We start from the raw sequence: 17628 nt of genomic DNA, 5'->3' as shown, positions 1-17628 counted from the left end.
AAACCGGCTCAAGGAAGGTATCTCTACCCAAAAAATCGAATAGTGTAGGGGCGATGCTGGAACTGATGGAGCATAGTAGGGTAGAATATGATCAGGCAAAATTAAATACAGATACAATTATTAAACAGAATGGTGTAAATATAAACAATCTATGGATATTTCCAGCAATTGAAAATAAGATAAGACAAAGGAGGGTTTTATTTGTATTATACTGTCAATATTAAACAATACCCTTTTAAAAATATAAATATTGATTAATTGTACAGTAAATCACTACATTTTAAATATTTATTGTATTTAGTTTATTACCAGCGACGAAAATGTCGTTGTCTTACACAATGTACAGAGGTTATATTTTCATTCGAAAAAAGTTTTTTCAAACATTTCGATTTGAATTATAAAATGGTTTAATTTATTAAAGATTTAAATTATTGCCATAAATCCTAGCTAGAGGATCAGTAGTAAACGGAATCCCTATTAATAATTTTATTATAAGACGTCATTTAGATGACATTGTGTTAATGGCAGAGAAGATTGAAAATAACTAAAGGCTAACCAACTGGCGAAATAAAAAGATGAGAAAAGTAGAAATGTTGGGATGTCTTTACAGAAGCATCCTGAGAATATCTTTACGTAGGCTAGAAGACTAGAGAATATCCACGAGGTCTTGAAGAAACTGAACTGATATACAAAAATTGCAATACCTTTAGCCACATGCATGAGAGGAACAAACTACCAGGCCAGGTTCTACAGAATTCAGGGAAAGTTAGAAAAACGCTGAATTCATGGCTACGAAATTTCTAGTGGTTTCTGCAAGAAAACGAGTGGTTTACTTAATTGCTCATACTCAACTCTTTAGAGCAGCAGTTAAAGAAGTTCAAATAACCAACTTTCAAAACGAGACGACACATTTAAGAAGAATCGATTATTTTATAGAATCGGTTTGGACAAAGAGAAACATTTGCAAAAATATATTGAAAACATAAAAAAAACAAGGTGAAACAAGAGTTGCAGCAAGGCTTTCTTTAAAAATCCAGATAATCTAACTAGAACAAAAATTACAATACTTTTATGCAAAAAACAATTTTTGACTTCAAAAAATCAGGAATTTTTTTTATCTTTGACCGATGTTCTTTTACCTTTCAATTCTTTTACGGCCGATTTTCAGTTTCTTATAAAAAGCTCCGTCACATTTAAAAAAAACTTTAAAATTCATTAAGGGGGTAGGCGCAAAATCTTGGTCCAAAAATGACATTTTTTTTTCGAATCCTGAAAAAACTAATATTTTAGAAAAATTTAAACGCAGAATTATTACCGAGGACCGAAAGTCCCTTAGAAATAAAACAAAAGTTTATTTTAAATTATATATTTGAAATTAAAAATCAATTTTCTCCCCTGTAACTTGTTACATGCAACCAAAATCAACGATGTAGTATTTTTCTCTAAATACATTAATAAATGACCATTGGACGTTATTCTAATAAGCTCTAGAAATAACCAATTAACTGCTGAAGAACTGAACATATTTATTTTTGATTGATTTTCAAATGCAAGTGACAATAATATATTATTCAGCATTCTTCAATAGCCCTAAATACCAAACAAACAAAATAGTCACAAAATGAACTTAATAAAAAGGAAATATTAAGTACTTGGTAATAACAGAAGAAACAACATAATATCATTTCAATGAATTGGATAGGTCAAATTAGCTAAAAAGAGCACGTTTCAATGATTACATCTCAATGGAGGCCCGGAAGAGTATCGCCCCCAAACCCTCTTTTGATGTGTCCCGTTTTTTCAAGTTTATGATTTGTTCACCCTATTTTAGGAAGTTAATAAAAGGATTTTGGCTGTAAATTGATGTATGTATATGATTTGAGAACACATATGAAAAGCAAAAATAAGAACTAGTATTGTATTACTATGAAAACTTGGTAAACATCCTCGGGATACGAAAAGTGAAACCAAAAACTAGATGTGGATTTTTTTAGAATTCAGAAATTCGAAGGATAAGATGAAATAAAAAGGAATTATGAAAAATACAAGGGGCTTGCTAGATTAACTAAAAACTAAACACTAAGTAAAATAAAGTAAAAAAAACTAACTATATCTAGAAAGCCAGTAGGAGCTCGAGGAAGTTTTATAAAATATGATACATATAAAAATAACTGTAGGTGGTACATTACTCAAAAAGGTTGAGAACCGCTGTTCTAGAGATTATGTTAAGTCGTGTAAATTGAAATTTTAGATCATAAAATTAGTCATGTAAATTAATAACACCCCGTATCCCTACTTAGTATGTGGTTAGTCACCCTGAACGACATGGGTACGAAAGTTTTTTTCCCTTCCCTACCCTTGATTGTTTTCGATCGGATTTGATTTTAAGAAGTGTTTTCCCAAAGCCAAAAAACTACAAAAAAATACATATATGAATACTTCTTATACATATACTTATTATTTAGATGAAGCAGAAAAGAACCATTCGACTTGCAGGTCTAGTCCAGACAAATTCAAAAGAATTTATTTTTAATTATTTACCTACTTATTTCATGTTTGATGCCTAAAACGGTCTCAAATTTTAGGGAAAATGTTAAAAAAGGAAAGAGTATAGATGTCAGAGAACTTTCAGTATTATGTAATGCTTTAGCTCTCTCTCTTGGAAAAGTGGAAGAGATTGGTAAAAACTCCAAACTAGGTGATCCTCTATTGTGGCCTAGTAAATATGTATGTAGTAAAAGGGTAAAGTATTGATGTCAGTATACTTGTGGTTGTGGTATATTTGTAATTTGGTATAAATGCATGGAACATCATTATTACTTATTCCAGTTCACAATAGAATAACCTACTATGATTTACATGTGAAATAGAAAAAAATACCATTTGATGCAGTCAGTATTAAAAATAGCTCTGGCAGCTATTTGAACTGTTGAAAAACACTGAAATAACACAAACATGTTTATGCATGTGACACTTCCTTATTGTATTGTAAGGTCAAGAAACCTATTATCTCCTCAAAATATGTATTTGTTTGCCAAAAAGTGCATACACTTGCATATTTTACATGACATGAAGCACATATTATTGCCATTTGAAATGTTTTGTAATTGTGTTCAATTACACATTTGATTCAAGGATATTATTATATTGATGTATCAAGTATAAACAGAGTGACAATAATCACTGTATTAAACTAAAAAACACTTCCTTAAAGTGACTATTCTTCAATGGTGTTGGGTAATAACTATAGAAAAAACTTGTTGAGCTAGTAGTTCAAATAGGTTCAGGTATGTAGAAATTAGACAAAAATATATTTTAACAATAACTACTATATCTTGAAAAACACCTCCATTTCTATAAACTAACAAGGAAAACTAAGAAAACAAATTTAAATAACTATAAATTTAAATCTCCAAGAACCTAGCAACCTTCTTTTTTATGTGAAAAAATCTTTCATAACCTTGTAATATTACAGTCATTATACAATTTAAAATAACAGCCAATTCTATTGTACTCTTTTTGTCACCTTGTCCTTTCTACCTACCAGCAGTTTTTTGTCACTGAATGTTGAAGTTAATGTTCTTCCTATTTATTTTTAATACTCATTGTAGATTTATTGTAAGGTGGATTTAATTTTGTTCTGAAGCTATTTTCTTGTGGCATTTTTATAATCAAGTATATTCAAATGGGAAATAAGCCACAATTTTACCTAAAAATGATTTTATTAACGTTTCGACGCCCAAGTCGGGTGTCGTTGTCAAAATACAAAATACATTATTTTGTATTTTGACAACGACACCCGACTTGGGCGTCGAAACGTTAATAAAATCATTTTTAGGTAAAATTGTGGATTTAATTATTAAGAAAACTTTTGTAAATTAAACAAAAATTAGACAATACTGTATTTATTCTAGTTTTACTCGAAACTCACACAGCTTTGAAAATAATTTTATATGTATTATGGATTGAAAATGTCCTGTCGTTTATTTTATTCGAGATAGAACCTTATGCTCTTTATTTATAAATAAAGGTGACCACTGAATGAAAATTATAAAGAAATATATTTTCTATTTAAAACAAAGTCATTCATTATTATCACAAAAATAAAAACTAATTACAGGCTAAAACGACAGCTTATTAAAAAAATATTAAGTTAAAATATTAATTAAGTTAATTTATGTGTCACTGAAGGTTTTCACCTCCGATTTCGTTGAACCTCCATTGATTTTTATGAAAATTAGTGAATAGTTAGACGATAGATAGATAGATATTTATTTATCATAATAGATAATACACAAAACAGAAACATTGCACTCCTCACCTGTACAAATTACATAAGAATTGTCAAGGCAAGGAGCGCTGTATAATTATCATAAAGTATTACAAAAATTTTTACAAAAATTAAAAACATGAGACTAAACAAATAAAGAAATAAGCGTTGTCAAATTAAATTAATCCTCAAGGAACAAAAGTGACATGATGCTAACTTGTGCTTTTACTCCGGGAGTGAAAATTATTTCATTCAAAATAATACCATAAATTGATCGAGGGACAAATTCTAAGCAAAATTTGTTATAAAATAAAGTTATTAATATAAATAAATACTTTTTGAGTTATTAAAGATCAAAGATTTTATTTTTTCGTTAAAAGAAATGCATGTTTTAAATCTGTTTTTCACGTAGAACTCCAAAAGCTTTTACAAAAAAGTTATTATTATCAAAATTAAAGATAATAAAAAAATGAATATTGTCCTTTTAAGAACTACACTAACGTTAATTCAAAGTGAGTTATGGGTAATCGAAGGTATGTATATTTTTTTCGACGAGTACACAAATGCAAATCTATGAAGTATTCAAGCTTAAATAACGGGAAAACGATACTTTTTATAAAATATACCTACTAACCACTTGGTCACAAAGTACTTCGGAATATTTATTAAATGAGCTCCATAAGAAGTTAATCAAAATTAAAGCAAGTTATGATGAAAATAAGAGAACCCTTTGGAATTTTTTTGGTGAAGGTGAAAAGTAAAACATCGCCATTTCCACAAAAATTAAAATTTATAGAAATCCTTAATATAGGTATTAGCAAAGTAATGATTTCAACAATTTAGACCAGTTTAGTGCATATTTTTGAAAAAAAAAAAAGATAATTTTAAAAAACCAGAATTTTTCAGATTATCGTAATTTGTATTTTCTGTTAATAATAAAATAACTCTAAAAATACTCAATATACGAAAAAAATGATCAAAATTACCAAATTTTAGTTTTCTGTGTCAAATATTTTACAAAAAACCATGAAATCCTTTATAAAAGGTATATTTGCTAAAATTCCTATACAGGGCTACATCACAGAACAAACAGAACTAGTTTTCAATCGGTTGACCGTGTTTTCTTGAATCTAACAGTTAACCTTTTTATTTTACCTTTTTTACTATTTCTATGGGGTTCAAAATAACAGAGATAGAAACGTTTTAGCTTAATTTTTGCCTGCGAGAACCATGTAACCGGGGCAATTTAACCTTTTATTTAAAAAAAAAAGTAAGGGGTTTAAAAGATTATATTCAACGTGGTTTAAAAGTTCTTAGTTTTAGCTTTCAAATGATTTTTAGGCGAATCTCCTGTCTCAAAATTAACGGAGTATTTAAAAAAAACCATTTTTTGAAAAAGATTTTAAAAGATAGATAACTTTTGAAAAATTTTTGGACCATAAATTTTAATGCTTACAACTCGTGGGCTCATCTGATAGATATTTTTAAATAATTTTACAAATGTTTAATAAGTTTAGGTAATAAAATTCATCATTTTCCCGTTATTTAAGCTTGAAACTTAGATTTGGGTAGTCGCCGAAAAAAATATACATTCAATTACCTATAACTCACTTTTAGTTAACACTAGGTTTTTCTAGTAAGGAATTTATTTCATTTTTTATTATCTTCTATTTTGGTAATAATACCTTTTTGTGAAAACCTAGGTTTTGAATTATTTATAAAAAATCGGTTAAAAACATTCATTTTTCTCAGGAAAAATTAACATCTTTCAATAATTAATAACTCAAAAAGTTATGATTGATTTCAATAACATTATACATGCAACAAATTTTGCTTAGTTAGTCCCTGTCGAATTATGGGGTTATTTTTAATAAAATAATTTTCACCCCCGAGAAGGGGTGGCATCCACCCCCAGGGTAAAAGCGCAGGTTGGCACCATGTCACCTTTGTTCCTTGGGATATCCTCTAACCACTCACCAATTTTCATCCAAATCGATGGAGGTTCAACGAAATCGGAGGTAATAGCTCATATCCAGCTTCAGTGACTGCTCTACTTAGCAACAAGCTATTCCGTCCAATGCTTATTTTTGAAAAGACTGTTGTATATTGTATATCTAATCAAAATACAAAAACGATTTCTGTAGTAGGTTTATAGACTAGTATTAATAGTGATGTATTTTATGATTTTAAACCTACTAGAACAGCGGTTCTCAATCATTTTGGGCCATGTACCACCAAATACTTTTATTATTTTTAGTGTACCACCTAACTAAAATCCCTATCTAGCTAGGTGATCTAATTAACTATAATAGTGGTGCTGATTTTGGCTGTTTTTGCGTTTTATGTACCACCTCAAATAACGATATGTACCACCAGTGGTACATGTACCACAGATTGAGAACCGCTGTACTAGAATATTTGGTCAAAGTTTTCCCGAAGTTTATAAGTATCAAAATAGAGTCAGATAAGTATCAAACTTATATCAGAATTACATTTCCAGCATGCAGGGCCTGGTAGTACCTAAGACATTTTACTGTTCTGTCCTCATATTTTTGTTCTAAAAATATTTAAAAAAATACTATGGACCGACCCACTGTAGAAGGATTTAGAGAACTCAAAACTGGACAACAAAAGATAGAAATGGAATGAATAGAGCTATGAATGGAGGATTAATTGAACGGGCCAGGGTCCCATAGGCGTAACCAGGGCGGGTTTTGGGGGGTTGTAACCCCCCCCCATTGGGATGTACTTTGAGCTCTATACGCTTAACACCATAGCCCTCAGAGACCTTCCAGTAGTTGTAACCCCCCTTAGGATCATCCTGGTTACGCCTATGCAGGGTCCAACCTGGGCTGTGGTGGTGCCAATGATTATGATTGAAAATTGATTCTAATTAAATTAAATTTGAAATCAACTGTCACAAGTCATAAACTGTAGGAAAACCATTAACTCATGAAAATTTGTAACTATGCGGAACTATTACACTTGTATCACTATTTTACTTGTATCACAGGTTATAGTGCTCAATATAATCATGTATTTCCTAAGATAACTAATTTTAATATTTCAGTCAATATTAAATTTCAGTTATATTTACTGTAAAAAACATGTTTTGATATTATAAAATGACTATTTTCATTTCCGGGGACTACGTCAACTCCAAGCTTATTTAGTAAGGAAAAACAACATGCACAAATCCTAAACATAAACTGTAAACATATAATAAGTTGTAAACAAAATATTTTTCATAAATTATACGTGATTTTTCCGAAATCTGGTAATGGTCAAAATATAACAGTAGATACATGGACACTGAAGATTTTGGTTTGGATACACGAATTCTGTAAATACATATGAGGATCCAGGAGTTTTCAAAAATATAAAATGTACCTGTGACTTAAAAAAAGTGAAAAACAAAATTTTAAAACCTTGAAAAGCAGCGTTCTTGATGAAGTCAAAAATATGAATATGAATCTTCAATGAGTAAGTACAAAATAAAAGATTGCCATCAACACAAAAACGTTAAAATTGGAGACGAAATGATAAGGAAAAATCGGAAAATATGGTTAGATTAAAAAAGTACCAAAACAATATCCAATCTTTTTACAGACTCTTTGATTTGGCTTCAAAGTTTCCTTAAATCAAAATTTCGTGGAAGAAGCAAATCTTCAAATTAGTTGAAATGATCCATGACATTAGATCATGTCTCTTCCATTGCAAAATCTGGTAATTGTAAATAGCAGATACATGGAAACAGATTTTGGTGTGGATACACGAATTCTGTAAATATTTTTAAAATCAAGGAATATGGCGAACATAAACCCTTTATATAACTCTAAATTAAAAGCCTTATAGCCCAGAGGAAATATATAAGTAATAATGATGAACTAAAAAACTAGGTACATAATTGTAATAAATAATGTAATATTTTCGTAAAATGTATTGAACTAGAAGGAAAAATAGCTCCAACTACTATTGACCATACCTCTCCATTTCAAAACCTGGTATTCGATTCGTCAATATGTGTTATGGTAAATAAACAGTAGCTGCATACATGGAAACGAGGTTTTTGGTCTAGATACATGAATTCTGTAAATATTTATAAGATAAGGAATATATGATTTCAGCAAAACCTTGATAATAACCCTCCTATGGGATGGACAGATGATCTGAAACGAACTGCAGGGAAAAATTGGCTACAAGTTGCGTACAACAAAAAAACAATGGAAAGGAAGACTTGAAGAGGCTTATGTTCCGATGTGGACGTGAATGGCTAGACAAAGAACCCTGACAAGAAATAAAGACTAAAAACACCCTATATAAATGAAATAACTGCTGATATTTTCACAAAATGTACCCATTAAAACAACTAGAAGAATAGAAGAAAACAGCTCGAACTACTATTAAATTACATATACCTATTCCATTGCAAGATTTGGTAATGGTCCAAATGTTTATCATGGTATTAGATACCTACATGGAAACTGAAGATTTTTCAAATCTGACAATATTTTCACAAAATGCAAATATACTATTTTTGGTGGGAACAAGCCACAATTTACTAAAATTAAGTCTTGATTACCTTTCCACTTCGGAAATCTTCACCAAAATACCCGAAAAATTTCGTGGAAAGTGGAAATCAAAACGTCTAAATTTTAAGCAAAAGTCTTAGTTCCCACCAAAAATACAGAATTGCCATGAAGATGCCACAAGAAAAATAGCTTCAGAACAATATTTTCACAAAATTTATTAAAACAAAAGAAGAAAAACAGCTCCTGAAACAGTTGAACTAGGTACATGGTGATGGTGAAGGTTTTTGGTAGATTCACAATGTTACATTTTGATCAGAAATCTTCCATCAGTTATCAATTGATTTGTAACTACCAACGAGGACCTTCCCTCAAAGAGTTTTTAAGATCAAGGAACATGACTGAAAACAAAACCTTTTTATAACCCTAATATGCAAAGCCTAAGTATTACATTACAAACCCCAAGAAAGAATGCCAAACAAAAACCCTACAGAATTGTATGTAATATTTTCGAAAAATTAGAAGAAACAGATCTATTATAAACTATAGTAAAGCAAAAATAGTGAACTATGTAGTGATGTTTAAAAAGGTCACTTTTGATTACAAAATCTGTATCATTTACTTATTAAAAATTATCAATTAATTTGTTACTACAAACCCAGATTCTTCTCCAGTTTCTCTATGAAAAAAATTGTTCGTGGTTTAAAGAAACAAGAATCAGAAATACAAATTGCCAAGTCCCGAGAAAATTGTGCGATTCTGAAAAAATAGATGGAACAAAACAAAAATAATAATTATCTTTTGTAACTGGTTTTAAAAATACGTTAATTACACTTTTTAGCATTTGAAACATTGGTAAATTAGAAAAGAAAACTTAAAACTAAGATTTCTTGAGTACAACCGGCAAACACGTTCTTTTCGTTATCTCTAAAGGAAAAACAAACACTTGTAATTACCTTTATCAGACTCTCCCCGAATTCGTACATGGCATTCTGCGACATTATAGCGGTAGACATGATTATCCTGTATAGCACCCACAATTAAAAAAAATACAAATATTCAGTACACACAACACACCGATTCTGCAACTGGGGAAGACTCGCTTTTTCAGTAGATTTTTTGCTGAATTACGAAAAAGTGCGCTATTCCACGAACGCAGCAATCGTGTGCTACCACTTTCACGCAATATTTGTAACTGATGTTCGAAAACATCGAGTGTGTTCGTGCTAAGTGGTTGGCTCCCACTCCGCCGGCCGAATCGGGTACTGGTAGGGATGTGGATAAATTTTGATAGAGATGGTTGAAAGGACGTTGTTTAACGTTTTAAATTAACCGTTTCAATTGTTTTATTATCATTATTATTTAAATTATTATTATCTGAAAGTGAAGGAATAATAATTAACGGAAGAAGTATTAATAACGTAAGACATGCTATGTAGATGACAGTGATTATGACAAGTTCTGCTGAACAATTCCAACAACTACTCTAAAAAAGACAAGCAGTTTCTGTGTAAAATATGGACTAAAAATCAATATAAAAAAACATATTATATGATATAACAAAGAAAATAAATACCTATATAGGACTAATCTGTAGAAAAAAACGTGTATTTTTGGATGTGAGAGGTGGCATTCGGATTTTTGCTGATAAAGTTAGGTAACACCTTCAGTAATAATAATTGACTTATGCTCCTGCTCAAATATGCCCGGAACATTGATAAAAAAATTAAAATATTTAAAAATTTCGAAAACCATCGATTTTTTTCTGCTTTCTTTGCTTATAACTTTAAAACGGTTCGTTTTGGAAATCGAAGTCGTAGAGAAATACATAAAATAAAGATAATTGAATTTTGTATGATATACGACTGGTCAAAAATGTCTTAAGGTATTACCTTTTCTGCAATATAGCAATAAATACGAAATAAGGGGGCAAAATACGCCTGTTGTTATTCAATGTTTCTTAACCACTTTGGTGGCACTTAGAACCTTAGTAATTCGCTTAGAAAATTCTTATAACTTACTTAAATGGTCTACCAAATTTCATTAAAATCGACCTAATAGATTTTGCACAATAAATTTACAATGTAAATGTTTTTAAAAAAGTTCAAATTTTTTAAAATCTTTCTGAACAAAAAGTAGACCATTTAGAAGTTGGCTAATTTTTTTACATAATATAAAGAGGTGCTCTACCTATCTAATACACTTTACCGAATTAAAATCGGCTTATTTAAGGGACCTCAGCAATGTTTTAAAATTATAAACAATTTTTTGGCTTATAAACAAAAATATAGCTTTGTTTAATAATAAAAAAATTAATTTTGGCAATGCAAATAATTAAAACCGGTATAATTTGACTTAATCTTTCAAATGCTGTCAGCAGAATTGCTATTTTATTTTTTAATCAAAAGTTATTCTCGTTCAAAAATTGCAATTTTTCGATTTTTTGAATGTTCCACCGCGTTTATCTCGAAAACAATGCATCCTACGAAAAAAACTTGTAAAATCATTTTTTGTTTGGAAGTACCCAAGAAATACAAAAAAATGTTTTATTTTGCCAAAAATTGATGTTATGTAATTCCTCAAGTTCTTTGTTTATAACAATCTTATCGACATCCGGATCAACCGTTACCCAAAAAATTCGTGTTTTACGGGTCAAAATACATAAAAAAAAACTTAGGTAAGTCCATCCAAATAAAGGAGCCCGTAGCACCCCCTCCTGGACACAGCACTAATTTGTTTATAAGCCAAAAAATTGTTTATAATCTGTAAAGTGCATTAGATAGGTGGAGTGTTTCTCTATATTTAAAAAAATTGACAAATCTTTGTATGTTCTAGTTTTTGTTGTGCAAGATTTTAAAAAAATTTAATTTTTTAAAAAAAGTTTTAGATTGCAAAATTATTATGCAAAATCTAGTAATTCAATTTTAATGAAATTTGGTGGACAGTTTTAGCACATTACAAAAATTTTCTAAGCGAATTAGGAAGGTTTCAAGTGTAACCTAAGTGATGGAAAAACATTGAATAAAGACAGGCTTGTTTTGCCCCTTATTTTATATTTATTGCTATTTTGCAGCAAGGGTATTAAATTAAGACATTTTTAACCAATCTTATCTGATAGAAAATTTAATTTTCTTTGTTTTATTCCTATACGACTTTGTTCCAAAATGAATCGTTTTAAAGTTATAAGCAAAGAAAGTAGAAAAAAAAACGAAATTTTTTGAAATTTTTAAATATTTTATTTTTTTTATTAAAATGTTCCGGGCATATTTGAGAAGGAGCATAAGTCAATCAAGTTATCACCTAACTTTATCCGCAAAAATCCGAATGCCACCTCTCACATCCACCTAAAAACAGATCCTTCCTGGTCTAAACAAACATACATTCTGGAGATGTACCGATAGAAAGGATGGATAAATTCAAATACCTTGGTACTTGGATTTCAAAAAATAAAGATCAGAACAGAGATAAAGGCCAGGATAGAAATAGCAAGACATGTGTTTGTAAAAATGAAAACAATTCTCTGCAATAAGGACATTAGATTAGAACTGAGAGTAAGAGTGCGGAGATGTTACGTGTTTTCGATACTACTATACTACAATATGGACTTGAAAGCTGGACATTAAAGCAAGAACATATAAGTAAGCTACAGTCATTTGAAATGTGGTGTCACACAAGGATGCTAAGAATAGGATGGACACAGAAGAAAACGAACACGGAAGTATTGCGAGAAATGGGCCAAGAAAAGGAAATACTAAACATATTAAAAATAAGAAAGTTGCAATATCTGGGACATGTAATGAGGGGACAAAGATATGAAATGGTAAGATTGATAATACAGGGAAATATAAGAGGAGGGAAGGAGTATCCTGGAACAAGTCAAGACGAACTTGCGTTTGAATATATGAGTTTTCCATTTCCTTTCTAGTCGGACGTGGAAACATGAACACGTTTTTATTACCATTCAAAAAATCAGTTAAAAAAAGGAAACATCAGTTAGACGTCCATGGCAGACGTACGACGTACACTGCAGTTAACACCGATAATCCTCTACAACTCTACACAAGTACACGCCTAATACTACCTTTCACGTTGTCAAAAGATTCTCATTTAGTTTGTATTCTTTCACGTTTGTACTGTCTGATCTCATGTCTCAAATCTCATGTCTGAAACACGCTGAGGGGTCTAGCAGGAATGTATTACATACTCGTATACCTACTAATAAACATTATTGCGTAACAAAACAAATATTGAAATACTTTATTGAGTAGAGTTTTGCATAAGATATCCTCAATGACCAAACAGATGTTATTAACAAAAATTCACAACTACACAGATTTTTTTTCTTCGTATGTTTCAGTACTTACCCACTATGGATCTTCCAATCATAATACAGTTTGTTAAAAACACTTTTATGAGCAGAATTTAGACATTCTGACGTAACATAATATGTTACGATAACGTCATGCCAAAATAAATATAGTGGAAATATTTCAAACATTGTGTGAATTTATTTATTTTAGTTAATAGTTAAAATTAAATATTATATTAATGTGAGTATATTTTATTAGACAAAGACAAACTCATTCGCTTTCAAGTTGTTTTTGCTAGCAACGTAGCAACAGGTCGTTTCTTCAATTTCAATTTTTCGGATAACTCATAGTGGTAGGCGAGCCCAAGCGGAGATTTTTGCAGTTACTCGAGCGCGTCAGATTATTACATGGGGAGAAACCTTGTACCCTGAAAATGTACCTGTACCATATATTGGCTCTTAATGCAGGGGAGTCCGCTAAGGGGGGCCGAAAAAAAAATCTATCCTTAGAAAAACACAAAATCGTCAGATTAAGATAAGGTAAGTTAAGTGCATGCAAAACAGTGTATATTTCAAAAATCTGACGATTTGAGCGGGGCGTAAGGAAATGGGTGAGTTCCAAAGTTTCACAAGAAAAAAGCTATATTTTTGAAAAATCTATCGAATGGCACCAAACACTACCCCCCACGGAGGTGGGGTGGGGGGTTACTTTAAAATCTTAAATGGGAGCCCACATTTTTTATTGCAGATTTTGATTCCTTGCGTAAAAATAAGTAACTTTTATTCGAGACATTTTTTCGAATTATGAATAGATGGCACAAAAACCAAAAAAAAAACGATTGTTGGAAATGGAAGATTAAATTAAAAATGGAAAGTCCCCACTAAAATGGAAAACTTTACTTAACTTTTTTTGTTTTTAGGCCCCACTCTTCACATCCCAATAGGTCCCCAAAGCGCTCGAGTGACTGCACATTTAGCATACTTTGCTTCCCTACCATAGATGCTCCTAGTTACCGAGACTATAAACTATGATAATATCATTGATAAAGACAAAAGCAGATTAGAGCTTAAATTATCTGATATAAATATGTAGGAAGAAAAACTTCAAAAATAAAGGAACAGATAAAAGGCAAATTATAATAATAGTAACAAGATAGACGAAGTAAACAAAAGAATGGAAAAAGAAATTAATATCGAATGATCAAAAGAAACTGAAAGCATACGTAAAACACAGGACTTGCCTTTGAAATAATCATCCTAGTCTAATGAGTTGTCTTTTAACGATTTTTATGAAGAAGAAGGTGGGTATCAGTATGAGGATGAGTATGTTACTCTTAATTCTTTATAAAGTTTTGTCATTCAAGTTTGTCCTTTTGCCTAGGCGTTTCGGAATTTTAGCAGTCAATATTTTTTTCGGGACCCGTTAAAAATATATTCATTCCAAAATTCTAGAATCCTGTACCAGCTGAGCTTGTACAGATCCAGTGGACTTCAAAAATGCACGTTTTTGATGTTGGCAACGTATTGGCCGCCTGCGATTTAGTACATTGTAGTCATGCAGAACATGGTTGATTGCTTCAGGTCCTCTGCTACAGAGTTTGCAGCTTGTCTCAATGAAAGAGCTTGAAAGAGAGTTTGCCGAGTTCTTCTTAGGTCCGGTACTTTCTGTCCCGATTAAACCCGAGTTAGCTAACCCGGGTTGATTCGGGCTAGAAAGTACCGGCCCTTAGTCTACGATAGGTGCTGTATTTAAAATTCGATTTATTCCAGTGTTTTCTTGTTCTAAATGCCCCGGTCTATCTAGTTTATAATCAGTTTTTGACTTTTAGTTCAGACAAATAAGGAAAAAAAATATCCTGTTGGTGACACAACCCCCTCCAGGCCGAAGCCAAATTTTTTGGGTAGTATGGACATCTATAATAATAACCTATATATTTCCTGCAGCCGATTTTGATGATATACATAGTTATAAACAAATGAAGATCAAAAAACGGTAAATTTTCACTTTTTCGTTTATTACCAAAAAGTTAAGCATTTTAAACAAATTTGAGAGTAAGAAACTCATAAATCGTATAAAAAACTTCAATATGGCATTCACTGAATATGCCTATCCTTATTGGTTGCTTAGAAAAGTACAAAATAAATAATAAATTTTGAGTTTTTATAAATATTCATAACTTATGTAAAAATGAACTTAGAACCTTCTTATTACACTGAATGCTGATACTCCTGGTGCTTAAATCATACCATAAATTTTAAAGCAATTGGTCAAATAGTTTAAAAGTTATTTAATTTGTTTATTCCAAATTAATTTTTTTTGCAACACTATAAGTCAGAAAATGATGAAGTTACAGTAATAATTTGGATAGTTTATGAAAGACGAAAGAAGTATATTTACACTATTAATTTAATTAAAAGAAAAATGACAAAAAATAATTCTAAATATTGCAAAATTATTTTGCAAGAACATGTGAATTAAAAAAGGGGGGGCTAACTTCGTCCCTAATTGTCCTAGGACAATTGTTTTTCTTTCTAAATGTGTATAAAAATTCAGTCTTTCTAAATACGAAAAAATAATTTTTCTACGGATAACGGTTAAAAAGTTATTCTAATTGTTATTAGACGTAAGCAAAAAATCGACATGTTTTTGCAAAATAATTTTACACTGTTTAAAATTACTTTTTGTCATTTTTAAGTTAATAGTATAAATTCTTCTTTCATAAACTGTCCGAAGTGTTACTGTAACCTCATAATTTTCTGACTTATAGTATTGCAAAAAAAAAATGAATTTGTGATAAACAAATTAAATAAATTTTAAACTATTTGACCAATTGCTTTGAAATTTAAAATATAATTTAAGCACAAGATGTCTCAGCATCCCATGTAATAAGAAGGTTCTAACTTAATTTTTACATAAGTTATGAACATTGATAAAATCTCAAAATTTATGACTTATTTTGAAATTTTCTAAGCAACAAATAAGGATAGACATATCAACGCATGAAAGGCAATCCTTCCTAACCGACATCTATACAAATGTGCAGGAGAGCTGATCAAAAATTTTTTTTATTGAAAAATTCTTATAAAATATTTACTTTTCATCATAAATACTTGTTAGAGTTTGTGCATTATAATATTGTGGGCTTTTATCTAAGAAGTAATATTTTTACTTAACACTTCAAGTTTACCATTTAGAGTTGGTTAGTAAAAGATTACCCCAAAAAAATAACAGGTACAACTATCTATGCGCCTGAGCCTACAAAAAAACTTTCAAGTATATTCAGTTATATACTTAAGCTATTGTATATGCAAATAGGTAAAAATGTATTAATAACGAAAAAATATCTTTGAAAAGTAGGAAAAAAAAACTAAATAATTAAATTTTAGTCAGGTCTTTCAAGAAAAATAATCTAATTACTTATTATAAAGTAATATTTGCAACTCTATCCGACATTTTTGAAGGGAGTGAGTTTAACAAATAAAACAATTTTTGTTTTTAATCAATATTTTTATTGTATTGCATTATTTTTTTGAATTAAAAATGAAGAACTTAAACAAAATTTGGATTTTATAATAAACACTGGGTACGAATAAAAAAAATCTTCTAAATAATTGTTAAATAACATAAGTAAGTAACATCAAGAATTTGCTTAAACAAGAAAGAGATCTCAACATATTATTATTAATTATTATTACTCTAAATAAGGCACAGTGCACAGTTTAACATCACAAGACTCATCAGAGTTAAAAAAGTTTCTTTAAAATCTCATACATAATATTATGTTCGTATGTACTCTTTCATTAACACTTAACTATGGTTAAGATCCAAAACTCTAACTATTGGAAAAATAATTGGTAAAGAACACATTAAATGCAAAATTAACCAAGTGTACTTAGAGTAATATCCTATGTAAGACAATTTGTAAGGAATTCTATAATTCAATCTCAAACATAATAACAAATGATAGCAAACAAACAAAACAAATAATAGTTAAAAAATCAACTTTAAATCGTATCTGGTCAAGACTGTAATACTGGAACCTCAAATAATTAAACTTTAAAAAAATATGCTATTTAGGGGGGCTTACGTAACGCTTCCTAAATCAATTTATGCCTAAACGCATTTAATAATGTCATTGCATCTTTTTGTAATCCAAACAGATGACGGAGAAACAATAATTGCATTTTAATCCATTTACCCATAAATTTATTTAGGAAATGTTACACAAGCCGACCGTATACTTGTTATTAACCAGCCTTATTAACACTTTGACTTCTTATACCTTATAACATCAAAATGAAAGCAACCACAAATTATAATATACTCGTAATACTAATATTAATAACATAATATCAAAACAAAACTGCAGCAAAAATAAATGAAAAATCGTAATCAGGATCTTCTACGTCTGATTCTGGTAACACACCTTTCATATTCGCATCCCGTGGAATGTTCAAATATTCATGATGAAAACAAGCTGGAATGACTTGGTGAGCACAAAATTTCTGAAGATCGTGAT

The 17628-nt window shown here is 30.1% G+C and overlaps 1 protein-coding gene across 7 annotated transcripts in view; it reads right to left on the bottom strand.

Annotated features, from left to right (window-relative positions):
* LOC126885664 (protein TIS11) overlaps positions 1-17628 on the bottom strand; it is a 234259-nt gene that overhangs the window by 54343 nt on the left and 162288 nt on the right. For 2 of the 7 annotated variants that reach the window (XM_050652353.1, XM_050652354.1), the window contains exon 1: positions 9756-10054. The exons of 4 other annotated variants lie outside the window; for them this stretch is intronic. In XM_050652353.1, coding sequence (XP_050508310.1) covers positions 9756-9815 — 60 coding nt within the window. In that variant the 5' untranslated portion in view covers positions 9816-10054. Of the gene's footprint in view, positions 1-9755; positions 10055-17628 lie in introns of those variants that run through there. One more of the 7 variants, XM_050652357.1, reaches the window with a different exon arrangement.

The sequence above is a fragment of the Diabrotica virgifera genome, chromosome 5, assembly GCF_917563875.1.
Source record: "Diabrotica virgifera virgifera chromosome 5, PGI_DIABVI_V3a".
In the NCBI taxonomy this organism is placed as follows: domain Eukaryota; kingdom Metazoa; phylum Arthropoda; class Insecta; order Coleoptera; family Chrysomelidae; genus Diabrotica; species Diabrotica virgifera.
Note: the sequence above shows the minus strand (reverse complement) of the source record. Positions and strands in the feature narration are given on the sequence as shown.